Here is an 18,870-nt window from a genome sequence, read left to right as displayed (position 1 = left end):
TCCAGGAAGCCAGCTCTGCCACACCTTAAGCCACAAATGGTTTTGGCCTCATACGAACACTTTTGAGATCTATCTGAGGAACACCTGTGATACGCTGCCTTGAGAGTTAACGTGCAAGAGAGCCAAGAAAAAAAAACAGGGAAAGGGTCAGAAACTGACACCACAGGCATCATCACACGCGCAAGACAGGCTGTACCTGGGGTATGATCACGTCTGCCAGGGCTTTGGAGAGTTTGAAGAGTTCAGCTGTGCCTTCCAGTTTGAGTGCACAGTTGTGCTGCACATCGTACTTGATGCAGTCGTAGATATCGGGGATCTTACTGATGTCGTAGCGCCCGTTCTTCATGCGGAAATCTCGCTCCAGCTTGCTCCAGCGCTGCAGCATCAGTTCTAAAGTCTCGCTGTGGTACAGCTGCAGGTCTAAACACAGAGAACACCCAACCACATTCACATCCTCACTGCTTCCATGCAGAGTTCAAGTGACAGCTATGACTCCCTTCTCCCAGCACAGAAGGGCTCTGATCATATGTCACCCACAGAGATCCTAGACTGGAAAACCCACTGGACCTGTTGCATGGAGTTTTAACCTGCAGAAACAAGATACTCCCAAAATACGTGAGAAAAGTGAAGCTACTTGCCTGATGGCTCGTATCTGCCATAAACTGTGTGAAATGTCCCGCAGATGCCTCTTAAAAACCTCTGCATTGTTACTAGGAAAGTTCTTAGAGATGAGCAAGTCATGACTGATAAACTTACTGCTTATAGTCCTGAGCTCCCTACAGGAAATGCCTGAAAAAGTCAGGCCTCCCTCCCCAGGCTATACTGCTGCTGCTCACATTCACTCCAAACCCAAGATGCACGTATCATTCCCTATACACCACGGCTCTCTTTAACTATAGTTTAAAGTGAAATAGGAGCCTTCTACATCAACAGCACATACAGTATTTTGCTTTAGAATTTCTTTGCTACAAACATAAAACACAGTGGTGATTGGGAGCTCCGAAGATGTAACAACAAAGAATCTGCTCCAGACTCCTTACAGTTCTGATGCTCACCTGCAGATTTTGGGTCTTCCAGACGTTTTCGTATCTGGGAGGTGAGATTCTCAATCAGGCTGAACACCTGGTTGCAGACCTCAACTGGGTTCTGGATAAACATCATGGAGTTGAGCAGAGAAGCACTGCCTGTAGGTGCTAGCTGAGAGAAGATACCAGTAGAGATTAGTTAGTATCCTCACAAACTGGAAACACACAATGTCTGCCTTTTGCAGCTCTACTGCTTTCTGATCCGTACAGAAGTGTCCCCAGCAGAGTGCAAGAAGCTGGCCTATTCCTAGGGGTACTTAGGCATGTTCTAAAAAACTTTCTCAGGACCAAACTCAGAGGGAGCAAACCACTGCTCCTACAAGATCAGAGACCTCCCTCCACCTACAATATCCACTCTTGTCTAACTTTGCTCCTGTGTTGCAGCAGAAGGGTTTCACAGAAGTTTTAAACAGTTCTGTGAGATGGTAAATCTGTTCCTTAATGGTGAGGGATTTCAGTTCAGTAACCTAGGAAAAACAGTGGTTTGGGGACTTGTTGGAGAAGCAGATGTAGTGCTTTTATTGGTTGCTGTGCTGGATGTAGCCCATGCTCTCTCCTCTGCACTTATCAGACACTGACAGGAACAGAAAAGGGTTCGTATCCAGACAATGTGTTCACACATGCACAGAGCAGAGATCTGGGATGCGGCAAGGTGCATTGCCTGCCCACAGCAACTGGGCAGCATGCAGCAAACCATGAGAACTCTTCTTTTAGCACACCCGGAAGAATAAAATGCCCTGGGACTTCTAATAGGAGAGGAAGATACCAGGTGATTCTTGAAGGGGACAGTGGAGCACCACTGAGGATTATCACCTGGAGAAGGGCAGGGGCCTGCCCTTTCCCTTCTTAAGTTCGGTTTATAGCCTGTCATTTTGAACTGATCTCAGAATAACCAACTACTGTTCACATACCAGCAGGCTTCACATCAAACCACCACTATTCTCCTTCCAGATACAGGAAGCAATAAAGCCCCACAGGTGCTTTACCTTTTCGTAATCCTCTTCACAGAACTCAGCATCCTTCTGCATGATCTCATGCAGTCGTGCCTTCACTCTGTGTTGACAGCTGCTAAGAGAATCGCTGTCACTGTCCAGGAGACCATTCATGTTGGCACTTTTCACCATTTGCACCAGGATGGGGGTCAGCTCTCCTTCCAGGGCCAGCAGACCCTAAAGCAACACCGAACAAGGTTTCAGCTATGTTCAACCCAAGCAAAAAGCATTTCTGGTAGCTTCATGGCCAGCCTTCAGTCAACTTAAGTGAAACCACAACCGACCTTAAGGAGCAGTTATACAGCAACAGTACCTACAGTCACCAGTGACTCTGGAATGTTCCTAGAGCTACTCGACACAAAAGGTCAGCACAGCCTGCACAGCCCAGATCTGTCTAGGCAATTGCTGAGCAGACAAGCCAGTCTGCAGGAAAATGGTGATACAGCAGAGGCTCTGAAGAACAGCTAAGGTCACCCTTGGCGCAAGCTTTAACTGCAGATGAACCTGTTTTCCCTCCACCTCACACTGCACCAAAGACATTTCATTCCCATTTTAAATCCAGCAGTCAAGGAATAAGCACTCTGGCTGGGCAGTCATCCAAGAAACACTTGTTTTGGAGACAATTAATACTCAGCAACAGGTTTGAAGTGCTCTGACATCAAATACTCCATAAATAACCCCTTCCCCAGCCAGAGTCCTATCCTGGACAGGATACTAAACATAGCATACATATGCAGTTACACTAGATTTCCAGAACTGCTCCATACACTTGCTATTTAGTGTACTACCATCCTCCCAACAGAGAGGGGGAAGCTCCTATGACAGCTCTTTATTTATCACCAGGTTTTCCTGTAGAACTGGTATATTTTAAGATTCATGTAGCACAACTAACAGATGCCTAAAAGGGAGGAAGAACCTTTGCAAAAGCTGCTGCTGTCATCTGAACTCGTCCCTCATCTGAGGCATAGATCTTGAGATCATGACGGTAGGTGCTGTGCAGTCTGAGCAAGCCACATCCAGGGAAACCAGCGTAGTCACCTGGAACAGAGAACAAACTCAAAATGGATATTCTGACACCTATCAGCTGAATATACTGCTTTAGACAACAGACTCCACTGTAGTAACAAAGTTATGCAGAGAATGAATCAATTCCATAGCCAGCATTTAGGCTTCTCCAAACAAGACCGTTCCGGCTGTTGACAATGACTGCAGCGGGATTCAGACTTTGCTTAACTTGGGAAAGCTCATTTTGAGAGAAAAAAACCCCAAAAAAACACAAACATCCACCAGTGAAATCTGATGCTGCCCAAATTCTGCCGCAGCCCTCCCCGAGCAGTCCATGACTGCTCTGCCTGCCTGGATAGCTTGAGATGCACAAACCCCTGCCTCCTTCGATGTGTGCAGGCAGAGCTGCTCAGCAGCAAGGCTCCTGGCTCCCAAAGCACATCTCTCAGCACGAACTGATGGTTTTTTAATGATGGCTGAGTCAACCACAGGAGTCAGATGAGGAATGGCAGAAAGCAGCCCATGCAGCTGGACTGAGACCCTCCAAAGACAGTGCAGTGCTGACTAATTCCCTGCTGCCTGGAATCCCATGATGATTTTGCACAGTACCCACTCACACTGCATGAGAAGGTAGGACAATTTCCCCCAGCTCTGAGCTCACAACTCAAAGAAACACCCTGCTAGACAAGGACAGACATCAGCCACAAGTCAGCTATCTATCTGGCCAAAACTGCCACGTTCCATCTGCTAACCACGAACACAGCATCTCACAGCAAAATAAGATCTCTCCTTCTTCATGAGTGACTGTGTGAAGCAGAAATCTCCAAAGCCATGACTCAGAACGACTGAAGTCACCTTGTAGATGCTCACACTGAGCTCTACTGTGAGCAAGAGGGAAGCCACTCAGTGCTCACCAGATACAGAGCAGTTAGTTCAGAAATGGCATCAACTAACACCTTAGGGCTCAGCCCAGCTTGCTGGTAACTGCACTCCACTTGACCAGAGCTCTGCACAGGTCTCCTCTCAGGTTTTGGGTCATTCCACTGTACATCAAGTCCCTGTGCTCCAACTGGAATGGCCTCTCCTGCACCATGTCTTTTTGTCTCCCCAGTCTCTTGTCCAAGTCAATGGCTGATCCTCTCAGCTCTGGGCTTCAGAGATCCACAACAGGCCTGGGAAGTCCCCAGACTTTCTAACTCACCATTCCCATGTTCAAGAATGGCACACAGGCCTTGTCATGAAGTCAGGATTAGCTGCTCTATAACCATCCCACAGATCCCACAGACTGCAAGGCTGACCAGTCTCCTTTGGTCCCCCTTCTTGTCATTTCTGAAGCTAGAAGTGACATTTCCTCTCTCCCAGCCCTCAGGTACATCCCCAGTCCCCACCTCCTTTTACAGATCATCTAGACTGGCCTTGTAGTGGCATCTGCCAGCTCCCGCAGCATTCAAGGGTGCTCCTGCAGGGCCCATGGACTTACTATGTCCAGTTTACTTAAGTATTCCCTGACGCAATCCTCTTCCACCAAGGATAACTCTTCCTTATTCCAGAAGGAAATTTATTTCATTTAAATTACCTTAATTACTTTCAAATTTCATTACTTAAATGGAATTAATTAAGCATACAAGTGCAGGAGAAGTGGTATCCAATATTGGTATCAGATCAATACAGCAACAGTGTATGACTTCTGACTCTTGGATAAAAAACGCAATCTTAGCCTTTTCCCTCCAAGCTCTCATTGAGCTGCCTGTGTACTGAATGCTTTTCAGAGTGAGAATTATGGCAGAGAAAATACGGAGAAATTACCTTCCTGTTCTCCTGGCTCCAGGCAGAATTACCTGTGTTCCAAGGTAAGATTTCCTGGTTTCTGCATCTGACCTAAATTCCTTGTTAATCATACGGAAATTCGTCTTTGCTGCATCAGAACAGATCTTACTTTAACAGCTCCTCTTTTGTGAATACTGGCACATCAGTTGGAATAATGCTAATTGTGCTCCAAGACATGCTAGAGTTTACCCACTGCAGCAGACATCTCTAGCCAGCTTAGGGAGCTTCGGGTGCAAAATACACTGGGATTGCTTATCCTATCCTAGCCAAAAGCACAAAACCAGTAAAGACCCAAGTCACCCAGGCTGCACACAGCCCACAGATGTCTGAGCACCCTGCATGCTGGTGACTGCTGGGCTGGGCAATCTGGCACAGTCACAGGACAGGACCAGACACACGGGCAAAGCTCACCTTGGCCACCGGGGTACATGCAGCGGAAGGCTCGGCCCAGCTCTTCTGCCTGGACTCTTCCTGCTGGTGTCAGCTCCCCACCCCACTTGAGCACCAGGAGAAGGGATGGGGAAGACTCTCGTCGAGCTTCTAGGAGACAAACAGGTACTCACTACATCAGATGTCACAGCTGAGCTTGCACGGGGAGAGGAGGGGAGGAAGAGGAGCTTGTCATCAGCATCTTGTAGAGTGTTATCAACACAAGCCTGACCCAAAATCCCCAGGAGCCAAAACAGCAGGTATGAAGTTAAGAGACGCTATTTTTTGACAGCACAGGCTGACATTCTTTAAATACAAAGCATAAGCCCTGTGGCACCATCATGGTATGTTGGAACATGACATTATGCATCACTCTTAACCCCCATATGTTGTGAGCAAAGGTAAGATACAGGTCACTAATTTTGCTTGCATGTCCAAAGGCCAGGTTTCTTTACCTTCATCTTCACTTGCAGCTTTTGGATGTCCATGAGGCAGATAGGTCAACTGAACTTTACGGTTAATGCCAGAAAAATGTCCATACCTGTCACAAGGAGAGGGAGGGAAACAATTTAAACAGATCAACCCCACTCACCTTTTGCCCAGAGCTCTCCAGGCACCACACAGCAAAAACACAGCACAGGCAAGAGACTTCATGCTGCAACACCAATTGCAACACAACGCGAACATTTCTGCCATCTACCTGCGACCCAACATGCAGCCTCAAAACCAAACAACTCCCCCATACTCAAGTAAAAGATCCACTCGCTTGCCCTTCAGCTGACAGCTCTCTGTGCTCTCATACCTCACCGGGGCTTTAATCAACCTTAGTTCATTTCTAGCTACATCTTTAACAAGTGAATCACAGAAAAAAAGCCTAGTCTGCCAGCACCCCAAGGAGAACCACATCCCTGGTGAGCAGAGAGAGCAGGGGAAGGAATCACAGCACAGAATCATCCTCTGAGCTCCACAGACATGGCCTGAGCACAGACACTGCCTATGTATGCCACAGCAAGCTATGGTCCTGAGAGAAACACTTCCTTTGCTTTTGTGATGCCAACACCAGACCCACAGCTCTAAGGCAAACTCACAGTGCCCTGAGATACGAGCCCTTACATCTCCAAGACGCTCTTTAGCTGTTCCAGCTTGGATTTCCTCTCCTCAATCTCACAGTCACTGTGGGTTCCCAGGTCCACCACAAGCTGCCGTGCAATGTCCAGCACTTCCTGTTGGGGAGCAGACAGTCTCAAGCATCCAGCAACTCTCCCTCGGACTCACCCCGGTACTCCTGCGAGGCCTCTAGATGGCTTCACCCAGCATCAGGTTCACACAAACCAGCACCAGGGACTTCACAAGACACAGCTCAGGCAGGACAAATTTCATGCTGCAGTTTGGCTCATCCCCACCCTGTGCTCCAGCCCTGTTCAGAACCAAGCAGGTGCCTCCAACTACCCCACTCCCTCACCTCGACCCAACTTTCACCAGAGGCATCCACAGCAGATGGGCAAGTTGCATCAGGTCATTCCCATCCTATAGTGCTTGTATCAGCCAGGAAGAGTTTCCATTCCACTCTTGGAATGGAACTGCTATCACCCAGATGAGGGTGCACACAGTGAGGAATAAGAAAGGGAGTCTTTGTGCATGACACTGTTACTCTTTTGAAAGCACCACCCTCCCAAAGAATTGCCCCATACTGGGATCTGTTTTACCTGCATGTTGCACACAGCAGCCCCAGAAAGGACCCACCTGTAGCTGCTCTGGTCTCTTCAGCTTCAACTTCCCTGTCTTGTAGCCATCATATTTCTCAAATAATTCAAAGAACCTGAACAGACAACAAAGAGCCCTGATCCAGTTTCTGCTGGTTGAGTGCTACAAGAACTGTCATCCCTACATAGGCATTCATGCTCTGTTCTTCAGGGAGAACAAGCAGACCCACTGCCTCCTTTCTGTGCTTCAGAAATTCTAATCAAAACAAGTGTTTCCATCTTCAGATACAAAAAGGAAGCACCCACCAGCTTCCCATTCAGTGGGGTTGCCCTGGGTTCAGCTCTAACAGCTATTTTTCTCCTTTCTAGGATCTGGTGCAGTGCTGGGTTTTGGCTTCAGTCTGGGAATAACACTGGAAACACACCGATGGTTTAGCTGTTGCTCAGTAGCACTTACGCCAACCAAGAACACTCTGCCAGTGAGGAGGGACATGGGAAGCCAGGAGGAAGCAGAGACAGGACACCTGACCCCAACTAGCCAAAGGGGTACTCCATGCCACAGCACGTCATGGCCAGGACAGAAACTGGGGGGAGTTACACAGAAGGCCCAGATTGCTGCTGGGGTCAGGCTGGGTATCGGTCGGCAGGTGGTGAGCAATTGTATTGGGCATCACTTGTGTTTGTTGATGGGGTGTTTTTTTTCCCTTTCCTTTTTACTTTCATAGTCTCTCCCCTTGTTATTCCCCTTATCACTATTATTATTGGTGGTAGCAGTAGCAGTTTTGTATTATACCTTAGTTACTGGACTGTTCTTATCTCAACCCATGGGAGTTACATTCTTTCCATTCTCCTCCCCATCCCGCTGGGAGCTGGAGGGAAGAAAGGAGGAAGTGAACGAGTGGCTGCATGGTGCCAAGTTGTTGGCTGTGCTTAAACCACAAAGGGGGCACTTCCCTTTGCAGCACCTAACAGAATTCACTCTCGCAGTGTTCACACAGAAGGTGCCAGATCCTTATGGTGAAAGGGGGATCCCCCCAGCTGGGCAGAAAGAATTTGTTTAAACAGAGCCAGGAAAAAGCACTGCCTCCCATGCACTCAGCCCTTGTGCTCCGCCTCTTGAGTCAGGAAACAGGCCTTCCTCACTTCTCAGCAGCACAGCATCTTCTTGTCTTGACTCTTACCGGGGATGCTTCACTTCCATTTTCATCTTCTGCTTTGGGGTGCGATCTCCATGCCGGATGACTGCAATAACACAACGAAGCTCCATCCTGGAGAAACACAATATACACCTGACAAATGTGCCCCTACACTCTAGAACTGCCACCAGAAAGCAATTTCCCATTGTTCTTTCAGTTCCATCCTTTTGACAACTGCTTTTCTCATCAGTGGCAGAACTCCCATATGAAAGTACAAGGCTATAAAAGCAGACAAAGTACTGCAGCCACTACCAGGTCATCTGGTTTGCTATAGTAGCACGTACTTTGTTCACTTCTTCCATGCATGCATGTGGGCTGAGGACCATACAGAAACTTCTGCCTTTGATCTTTTAGCCTCAGATGGTGGACAGTAAAGTGAGGGTCTGCAAGTGTACAGGTAATGTGAGCACTTCAGCTGATTGTTTTCCACCCTTTCCACTGGCAGCTCCACACGCCTCTTCCCCAGGCAAGCAGCCTGCTGAACGCTGGGCCAGCTGCAGTGATGCCCTCATCAGCTTCCTGTGCTGCCCAAGAACTTGGGCCTTCTGAAAGCCATGTGAGCAGTTTCTGCAATTCCTGCAGTGGCTGCTTGTCTGCATTCGCCAAACCTACGACTTGTTTACCATTCATCAACCCTTTTGTGTGCATGGCTAAGCCTTTCCACAGGCATTTCAGGACTGCAACCAAGACAGCAGCTGCCAACATCATGCTGCTGGATGATGTCTGTCCCTGGGACACGGTTTGCACTTTGTCCCTCATCTAGCCATCACCAGCATTGTTTTGAGAAGATGCAGGTACTCACATGGTGCCTGAAGTTGTGGGGACGATGGGAATGTCTTCTGCCTCTGTTGGGATGGACCAGGGAATATGAAACTGGGGAGCCAATTCCCGCATGATTATATTTCTGGAAGAGATTATAATACAAATCTCACCAAAAATTCCATTCCCTTGGTTCTCCACCTTCTCCTTAGTGGTCCAAGCTGGAAGATTTGGAGAGCCACAGAATTTCTCTTCATCTTCCTTGCAGAGACATCTACCACATCACAGGCTGGTTGATGAGGGCACCCTAAAGGGACACCAATTTTCCTCACATCACCAATACTGCAGCTGGACTTAGCACCCAATGGAAAGTCCTGTAAGATACATCTAGCTGTAGACTAGACAGCTAATGCCAACACAGGCAGGAGCTCCAGGGGCTAGAAGTAATTAACCCACTTCTCCCAGAGCCAAGCTCTCACCTGCTGAACAAATGCTCCTGCATGAACCACCTGCAGACCTCTCCAACGTACTGATCAGTGCCCCATATTCAGTTTACTTTGATATGAGTTACTTTACCTGCTATCAAAACTCTAATTTTACCTACCCAAGGATTTTGGCACAGTCATCGTAATACTTCATGGAGTTCTTCACAAAGCTGAAGCCGTTCACATCGCAGACGAAGGAGTGGCCGTTTGCCCGCAGGAGGTCGAACCCACACACTGTTTGCTGCATGAGGAAGCAGAGGATACAGGACTCAGGTACACTATGAGGGAGTGCAGGAGAGGACAGCAGCCCTGGCACACACAAAGCAGCCAGTGCACACTGCCCAGCGCCGCTCTGCTGGTGCTGCAGCCATTCTCCACATTCTCCACTCCATGCCTGCCCCAGGAGCCTTGAAGAAGTGTGAAAATACAGCCACGATCCAGCAGAAACAAGCCCCTTAGAGGCCTTTACACCCTCACCTGTATCAAAAGCTCAACCCATGAGCCCCCAGATTAAGCTGTCAGAGCCACACTCCCCTCCCAGAGCTCTGAAAGCTTTAGACAAGAGCAGCTCCTGGCTCTCCTCCTCTTGCCTTTGTATCCAGCAATTTTGAATAGATGGACAGATGGACAGACAACAAGCAGTGCAGGCAAAGACATCCTTCACTAGGTGGAAAGGTGGGCTACAAGGCAGAACAAGCCCAAAGCTGTATGAGCACAACTGCATGGGTTGCAGATGGCAGTGGGGGTAGAAGCAGAAGCCAAGTGCTTCTGCTGTTGTCATTGCTGAACATGTCATGTAACCATACCTAGACTCACACACTCACTCTACCAACCTATAAAATAGAACACAAATATGCACAAAAGTATTAAAAATAGAAGCAAGCAGAAGAAAAGAAGACCAAGTTTTGCACATAAGCACAACTAGGAAACAGTAAAGATGGGATGAGCACAGGTCAGATGGACAGAAGCATGCTCAGAACCTGATATCAAATACTCAGATGTATGCTGGACACCAGCCACCCACGAGCAGAGAAGGCATCTGCTGCAGGCCCTCCTGCCAGTCTGCCATGGCCAGCAGGAGCAGCTGCACCCAGCCAGCAGAGACAGCAACTGCTATCAGGCACGCAAGACTGCAGCACCAGACAGACATCGGGGTAACAGAGCTCAGCCTTCAACACTGACTGAGATTTGGAGCAGACATTCGTGGAGTATCCTGCTTGCACTGGAGAGAAAACACAGACCTTAAAGGCTACACAGACTTTCCGAGCAACTAGTTTCTCCATGGCAGTCAGCATGACCGGGTAACGGATTTCTTTCCCTTCACTGTCCCGCTCAACCTTTCCATCCAAAGCAGGGGATTTGCGAGCCTCGGCATGGGCATAGTCCGGCCCCACAGTGTACACCTGGGAAGAGAAATAGGTGAACCTGACATAACCAGCTAGACTGAGTGCAGCTTCCAGAAGGTGCTTCTACTGCAAATGCAGAGAGAAGAACAAATGGTATCATACTCCTCCTGTTACAACCTAGAGAACATCTGCTCTCCACTTTGGTATCCAGGCTGCACAGTCAGCACCTCACAAACACTCAAGAATCTAAGTAGGACTAAGCAGGACTGCCCAACTTTCGGGAATCCCAGGCCTGCTGAAGGATGGAGCTAATCCAGACTCTTCCTTACCTTTACATCAGTGCCATCTGTAGGCATAAATTCCTCATAAATGTATGAGCCTGTCTTCCTCACACTGCTCTCTGGGGAATACACACTACTCCGGCTGCCAATCTGAAAGCACAGAATAAACACCTTAAGGAAGAGCATGGAGCTCCTCTTCTTAGATGGAAGAACAACAAGAGTAAGTTTCATTGCACATGCCAAGAATTAGCAGAATGCCTCTCAGAACTCCCACCTATTCCAGCACACTTATTTATATAGGACAAAAGAGACTCCAAAACGCAGGCCCTTTCAGGCTTTAAAGACAAGAAAAGTTATTATAGACCATTAGGTCGACTCCAATCACTACAAGGATATGGAACAAAAAAACAGTGGCTAAGGACCTAGAAAGAAAGGAGCCTAGCTAATAATCAAATGAGAATAAAGGATGATGGGCAATAATCAGAGAAATTTAACTTCCTTCTCAGACAGTTGACTGATCTTATGGGTACAGGATGATGCTCTTTTCATTTTTAGTAAGGCTTTGGAGACAACCTCAAGTGGCATGCCTGCACGTTACCTAAGGAAACAATCCATTTATTAATGGCAGATATGTAATTGATTGGAACAAAGATACATCACAGTTATGAACTGTGTGCTGGCAAAGTGGAAGTGCATAAGGGCAGATGCCCTGTGCAATCTAAGAATGAGTACCTCATTTAACACGTTTTCAAGCTACACTGAGAAGGACAACATGATGCTAGAGGCCAGGCACATAAGTTTAAAAACATTTATCTCCATAAACTGAGGAAGTGATTTGGAAAAAACAGCATGCAGCTCAACACAGAACGTGGCTCTGTGACTGCTGGACACGACACAGGTCAAACGGGAAGGCAGAGTCATCATTACCACTAAAATATGTCCTTCTGCAATTCTCAGATAGACAGGGTTGAGCTGGAAGTTCTAAGGTCTGGATCTCCCCAGCACGAACCCTTCCTTTCCCCTCCACCTGCCCCCAACACTCCTTCCTGAAGCCACATGGGTTCCAGAGCCACATATCTGTTGGTTTCAGCACCAAACCTGGAGTCCCCCTCCTCACCTTCCGAAAGAGCCGCTGGCTACCCCCACCTGCTGACGTCGGGTAGTAAATATACACATTATGGTCTTCAGCGCTGACTGGCTTCTCTACAAATGGCTTTGGGAAAACAGCTCCATTGACCTCCACATGGTCCTCTCCTTCCACCAAGTTGCACTCTGGAGACAAAACACAGCAGCAGCACTTCAGGAAAGGCTGCAACAGCCCCAGTGCAGAGCTGAAGCCCTTCAATCCTGCCCTGGCAGACAGTTCTGCTGTTGGGATCTTTGTTCACAAAAAACAACAGACTTGTGAATCAGGCCTCTCCAAACTGGTTGTCAGTACCTGTTTCTTGCAGAGTATCTTAAATAGTGCATGCAGTACAGGACAATGGCTTTCGGTAGAGCCTGGACACTGACCTTCTGGTCTATCAGGATCTCGATTGAGCACAGCATAGCGGGGCAAGTCTATTCCCTCTTCTTGAAGGATCCGATACACTTCACGCCTGTAGAGGACAGAAATGGTAACCCAAGAGTCTAGAATGTCCTCAGTACGTGCCAAGGCTTCCCTCCCACAGATGAAGAACAAAGCCAAATGAACACAAAAACTCCCCAAGACCAAGAAAGGTCCCCTTCCTCCCCACCTCACTCATTTGCTTGTGGCCAGGAAGACGAAGTTTGCACAGCAGGCTGAGGAGAATCACACAAAGGAAGAGGGAAGGTGTTTTAATGGATCACACACACTTACCTGTCCTGGATATAATACTGCATGTCAAGGTCATTAATCAAAAATGGCTTGCACAGCTTGGCATAAGCAACTGCTTTATCCAGGGGGAACCCTGAAATACAAAGGCAGGGAGTGGAAAATGAGTGGAAGGTCCCTTTGCCCAGATCTCAAGCATGCTAAAGCCTGCCATGGACTTTTTACCTTTGGAGTGGAAGGATATAAGGCAGTCACAGGAGGGCCAGTTCTCCACCGGTTCATTCAGGATAACATCTTCCCCCATGATCACCACTGTGATATACTCAAACTTGCACAGACGCTCCAGAATTTGTGTCATGGGCTTTGACTTGGACTTTTTGGTCATGGCACAGATTCCAACCACAATCTGCCGTTCAGGTGGCTAAAGGATGACAGAGATCAGTTTAGTACTAAGGGACTAAATTTCTAGTACTAAGTACTAAATTCAATAAATTTGTATTTAGTTCTTAATAAGTACTTAATTCACTTAATAAGTGAATTGAGTACTAAATAAGCACTCAATTCAATAAACTGAATTTAAACTATAACAATGTAGAAATGCAGAACAAACATAGAACACATGACATCCTTGTCTCTAAATTGGAGAGACATCAATTTGATGAATGGACGACTCGGTGGATAAAGAACTGGCTGGATGGCCACACGCAAAGAGTTGTGGTCAATGGCTCAGTGTCCAGCTGGAGACCAGTAACAGGTGGTGTCCCTCAGGGATCGGTGTTGGGACCGGTCTTGTTTAACATCTTTGTTGCTGAAGTGCACCCTCAGCAAGTTTGCCGATGACCCCAAGCTGTGTGGTTCGGTTGATACACTGGAGGGAAGGAATGCCATCCAGAGGGACCTTGACACGCTTGTGAGGTGGGCTGATGCCAACCATATGAAGTCTAACCATGCCAAGTGCAAGATCCTACACCTGGCTTGGAGCAATCCCAGGCACAGCTACAGGGTGGGCAGAGAAGAGATTCAGAGCAGCCCTGCGGAGAAGGACTTGGGGGTGCTGGTCCATGAGAAAATGAACATGAGCTGGCTTCAGTGTGTGCTTGAGCCCAGAAAGCAACCGTATCCTGGGCTGCATCGAAAGGAGCGTGACCAGCAGGTCAAAGGAGGTGATCCTGCCCCTCTACTCTGCTCTTGTGAGACCTCACTTGGAGCATTGTGTGCAGTCCTGGTGTCCTCAGCATAAAAAGGACATGGAACTGTTGGAACGAGTCCAGAGGAGGCCACGAGGATGATCAGGGGACTGGAGCACCTCCTGTATGAAGACAGGCTGAGAAAGTTGGGGCTGTTCAGCCTGGAGAAGAGAAGGCTGCGTGGAGGCCTCATAACAGCCTTCCAGTACCTGACAGGGGCCTATAAGGATGCTGGGGATGGACTCTTCATTAGGGACAGTACTGATAGGACAAGGGGTAACAGGTTAAAACTTAAAACAGGAGAAGTTGAGATTGCATATAAGGAATAAGTTCTTTACTATGAGGGTGGTGAGATATTGGAATGGGTTGCCCAGGGAAGCTGCGAATGCTCCATCCCTGGCAGTGCTCAAGGCCAGGTTAGACAGAGCCTTGGGTGATATGGTTTAGTGTGAGGTGTCCCTGCCCATGGCAGAGGGGTGGGAACTTGATGATCTTAAGGTCCTTTCCAACCCTAACTATTCTATGATTCTATAACTGCGGATTACCCATCACAAAACCATGGCTTCAAGCCATAAGCTGAGACCCTGGAAGTTAATGCACTGACTTGCAAAGTCAAGACTCCACAGCAAAAGCATCTGGGAAATGAAAGGGTTTCCAGTCCTTCACCACACCTGATAAATAGCTCCGCTCAGTATGAAGGTACACAACACTGCATGGGTTTGAACAACCTACTTGCAACGGAGACTCTGGTACAGAGGCAATGGAAATGATGCTGCACTAGTGTATGGTCCCAGCTAATTCATACAGCCAGCAGCAACATTCCTGCTGCATGTAGGTCTCATACAGAACACCAAATGTAACATTTAACATGACACTAAATAGGGGCCAAAAGCAGTCAAGAGATGGAGATCATTCTCCTTTCTGCATCCTGTTCCTAGAGATTACAGAAGAGAATAAACGCTTCCTTTCTGCAGACACAGCTCTGCCCTTTTCACAGTTCCCAGAATTCGTCTCTGAGTTTCCCTGGTGAAACAGGAGGGTTTATGGGAGCATCAAGGTTAAGTTGCCAGGACAAAGAAATCTGCTGTTGCACCTGAAAAAGACCTGCAAGCAAAAAGGCTGGGATTGCTGCAGCATGAGGAGTGAGCATGGCAGCGCAGCGATGCCACACAGCCTGTGCCACGTCCGCGGGAGTCCCAGCTGCCTGCGGCCTCAGCAGCAACCACACAAACCCTGGCTGAGGCCCAGGAATCGTGCACAGACGCTCCAGCCCAGACTGCCAGCACCTCCTTACCGACTCCTCCTCTTCATCATCTTCAAAGAAATCTGTTTCGTCTGTCTTCATGTTTGATCCCAGAAAGTCCGTCTCATCATCCCTGGAACCGACAACAAACCTGGCAGTGCCGTTCTCTCCCTCACTGGAGGTCGTCAGGGACGACATTGCAGCTCCGGTGGCCGACCATTCCGCTCTGGAATCCCAGCATGCAGAAAGGAAGAGAGAAGGTCAGAGGCAGGGTGAGCCAGGGCCAGCCGTGCTACTGGAAGCGGTGATGGTGGGGAGGGCAGGGACTCATCTGGCTTGAGTCAGCCTAGGGATGTGCTGCCCAGCAGAAAGGGGAGGAGCAGGAAGAGACCCTCAGGGTGGGAGGGGATCAGTATTCAGGATCATTTTAGATGGGCAGCTCCACTGTGCACTTAACCCCTTTACACTGACTGGGAAAGGGACAGTGTCACCGCCAGCGCTGAAATCATGTGAGACTTACTTACAGTTGTGCATGCTCCAAGCCACTGTCTAAATCCTGGAAGGGGACAGTGGACACTCTCACAGGCTCGTGCACCCAAAGACATCAACTGGGGCTCCACAAGTTAGGACAAAGCTTAGGGCGGTGACGGTGACTTCCCAATTGCCAATTTTCATCCTTTCAGCTCAAGAAGACCTACGGTAACAGAAAGATCCATTTGAGAGGAGCATGAACCTGGGGGGAGGAGGAGAAGAGCCAACTCTTTGGGAGGGAAGAGGACACAAGAGGAAGCATCAGCAACAGTCTGGGTTGCAGGTCAGGGCTCCTGAGTTTGCAAGCTGGCTCCGATCTACTCCATGACCACAGAAGCTGATTATCAGGATACAAGCTCTGCTTTATAAACACCAGGAAAGAAAGGAGAGTGTCTTGCACTGTCACCTACAGCAGCAGCACTGCCTGTCACCACAGCCCCAGGGTTTGAATACACCATACGCATGCCCTGCACAAACCAAGGACACAGCTGCTCACCTCTGACTATAGCTGCACACCCATAATGTCACACTGTTGCCCTTTACTGTGTTTTCCCCACCTGGGAAGTGGCCAAAAGCATTCCTCCCATGCAACTGCAACCTTGAGAAGAGGGCATTGTGAACACCTCATGTTATTACATACTTCCAAAAAACAGGCATGAGACACTATCACTGCTTCTCATGCTCTCATACGCCTTGCAGCACACCCCCAGATGCCTTCCAGCACTCCCAGACCAAGTCCCTGAGTTTCCTCCCCTGTTGAGCATGGTTCCCTTCGCTGTCAGCACACAGCAGGAGGCTGCACTGCCATGTACACTTGTGAGCTCCCAGTGCTCCGGCAGCTCCTCTCCCCCGAGCAGAGGCACCGCCTGCCAGCAGCACAGGTTTATGGTAGGCAAGAATCCCCTTGCCAGGAACACGGCTGGGATGGGCAGGGGAAACACACAGAGCCATCAGCCACGTGGGAAATCACCCGTGAAATAAGGGACAGAAGCAAGCATGCCTGCACACAGAAATCACCTGTGAAATAAGGGACAGAAGCAAGCATGCCTGCACACAGAAATCACCTGTGAAATAAGGGACAGAAGCAAGCATGCCTGCACACAGAAATCACCTGTGAAATAAGGGACAGGAGCAAGCATGCCTGCACACAGAAATCACCTGTGAAATAAGGGACAGAAGCAAGCATGCCTGCACACAGAAATCACCTGTGAAATAAGGGACAGAAGCAAGCATGCCTGCACACAGAAATCACCTGTGAAATAAGGGACAGAAGCAAGCATGCCTGCACACAGAAATCACCTGTGAAATAAGGGACAGAAGCAAGCATGCCTGCACACAGAAATCACCTGTGAAATAAGGGACAGAAGCAAGCATGCCTGCACACAGAAATCACCTGTGAAATAAGGGACAGAAGCAAGCATGCCTGCACACGGAAATCACCTGTGAAATAAGGGACAGAAGCAAGCATGCCTGCACACGGAAATCACCTGTGAAATAAGGGACAGAAGCAAGCATGCCTGCACACAGAAATCACCTGTGAAATAAGGGACAGAAGCAAGCATGCCTGCACACAGAAATCACCTGTGAAATAAGGGACAGGAGCAAGCATGCCTGCACACAGAAATCACCTGTGAAATAAGGGACAGAAGCAAGCATGCCTGCACACAGAAATCACCTGTGAAATAAGGGACAGAAGCAAGCATGCCTGCACACAGAAATCACCTGTGAAATAAGGGACAGAAGCAAGCATGCCTGCACACAGAAATCACCTGTGAAATAAGGGACAGGAGCAAGCATGCCTGCACACAGAAATCACCTGTGAAATAAGGGACAGAAGCAAGCATGCCTGCACACAGAAATCACCTGTGAAATAAGGGACAGAAGCAAGCATGCCTGCACACAGAAATCACCTGTGAAATAAGGGACAGGAGCAAGCATGCCTGCACACAGAAATCACCTGTGAAATAAGGGACAGAAGCAAGCATGCCTGCACACAGAAATCACCTGTGAAATAAGGGACAGGAGCAAGCATGCCTGCACACAGAAATCACCTGTGAAATAAGGGACAGAAGCAAGCATGCCTGCACACAGAAATCACCTGTGAAATAAGGGACAGAAGCAAGCATGCCTGCACACGGAAATCACCTGTGAAATAAGGGACAGAAGCAAGCATGCCTGCACACGGAAATCACCTGTGAAATAAGGGACAGGAGCAAGCATGCCTGCACACAGAAATCACCTGTGAAATAAGGGACAGAAGCAAGCATGCCTGCACACAGAAATCACCTGTGAAATAAGGGACAGAAGCAAGCATGCCTGCACACGGAAAGGCTGTGCACGCTCCCCCAATGGACAAACGCAACAGGGAAGCACTCAGAGAAAGAGCTGGAGCAGAAGCACCCCCGAAGTCCCAGATCTGCACTCCCAGTCTGCCAGCACGCCTGCCTGTTATCTATCCCACTGCACCTACTGGAGGAGCCGACACCAACCCATCAGGAACCAGAGGCGACAGAGCGAGCCTGGACATTGCACCTAGGCGAGGCTGCTCGGGTGCGCCTGGCTCTAGCCCATGTGGGTACCCAGTGCCACCTGCACAGGCCTCGGGAACCGGCATGCAGGGAAAGCTGTGATTCACCACCAGTACTGTGCTGGTGGGAGCAGCAGCTCTGGCCCGCCAGGCTATACAGGCACCTGATGTGCTCCACACAGCTCTGCTTTCACATGAGGACACAACCAGGATGTCCAACATGCTCAGGAACCATTTCCACTCCTGTGCCCTGCTGTCAGTGCACAATGAGCCCTTAGCAGCTCAATGGCTGATGATTCAATGAAGTAAACCATGCAAGGAGAGGAGCAGAGTTGTTTTTTCCAGTCCCTATGGCCCTCCCTCCTGGAAAAAACAAACAGATCAAGCAGCAGGAAATCCTTTGCCCTAAGTAATCATTGAGCTCTCTACATCCCTGCTTCTAGCCCAGAAAAAAAACCCTCTGCCTTACGTGTAGCTAT

General features: G+C 48.7%; 1 protein-coding gene across 11 annotated transcripts in view; it reads right to left on the bottom strand.

The window, feature by feature from the left end:
- PPIP5K1 (diphosphoinositol pentakisphosphate kinase 1) overlaps positions 1-18,870 on the bottom strand; it is a 46,626-nt gene that overhangs the window by 25,379 nt on the left and 2,377 nt on the right. For 8 of the 11 annotated variants that reach the window (XM_061376590.1, XM_061376594.1, XM_061376596.1 and 5 more), the window contains exons 1-19: positions 15,858-16,080; positions 15,385-15,559; positions 13,129-13,324; positions 12,949-13,039; positions 12,621-12,706; positions 12,226-12,380; positions 11,157-11,258; positions 10,723-10,884; positions 9,601-9,722; positions 9,040-9,141; positions 8,223-8,309; positions 7,082-7,157; positions 6,452-6,561; positions 5,794-5,879; positions 5,321-5,449; positions 2,994-3,115; positions 2,072-2,254; positions 1,056-1,197; positions 197-420 (exon numbers count right to left, since the gene is read on the bottom strand). In XM_061376590.1, coding sequence (XP_061232574.1) covers positions 197-420; positions 1,056-1,197; positions 2,072-2,254; positions 2,994-3,115; positions 5,321-5,449; positions 5,794-5,879; positions 6,452-6,561; positions 7,082-7,157; positions 8,223-8,309; positions 9,040-9,141; positions 9,601-9,722; positions 10,723-10,884; positions 11,157-11,258; positions 12,226-12,380; positions 12,621-12,706; positions 12,949-13,039; positions 13,129-13,324; positions 15,385-15,531 — 2,322 coding nt within the window. In that variant the 5' untranslated portion in view covers positions 15,532-15,559; positions 15,858-16,080. Of the gene's footprint in view, positions 1-196; positions 421-1,055; positions 1,198-2,071; positions 2,255-2,993; positions 3,116-5,320; positions 5,450-5,793; positions 5,880-6,451; positions 6,562-7,081; positions 7,158-8,222; positions 8,310-9,039; positions 9,142-9,600; positions 9,723-10,722; positions 10,885-11,156; positions 11,259-12,225; positions 12,381-12,620; positions 12,707-12,948; positions 13,040-13,128; positions 13,325-15,384; positions 15,560-15,857; positions 16,082-18,870 lie in introns of those variants that run through there. The other 3 variants (XM_061376591.1, XM_061376592.1, XM_061376593.1) reach the window with 2 other exon arrangements.

Source organism: Neopsephotus bourkii, unplaced genomic scaffold (assembly GCF_033783945.1).
Source record: "Neopsephotus bourkii isolate Nb327-2 ecotype Australia unplaced genomic scaffold, CSIRO-AGI_Nbou_v1 NB_1723, whole genome shotgun sequence".
NCBI classification, from domain to species: Eukaryota; Metazoa; Chordata; class Aves; order Psittaciformes; family Psittacidae; genus Neopsephotus; species Neopsephotus bourkii.
The sequence above is the reverse complement of the archived record's forward strand: the minus strand, read 5'-3'. Positions and strand labels throughout refer to the sequence as shown.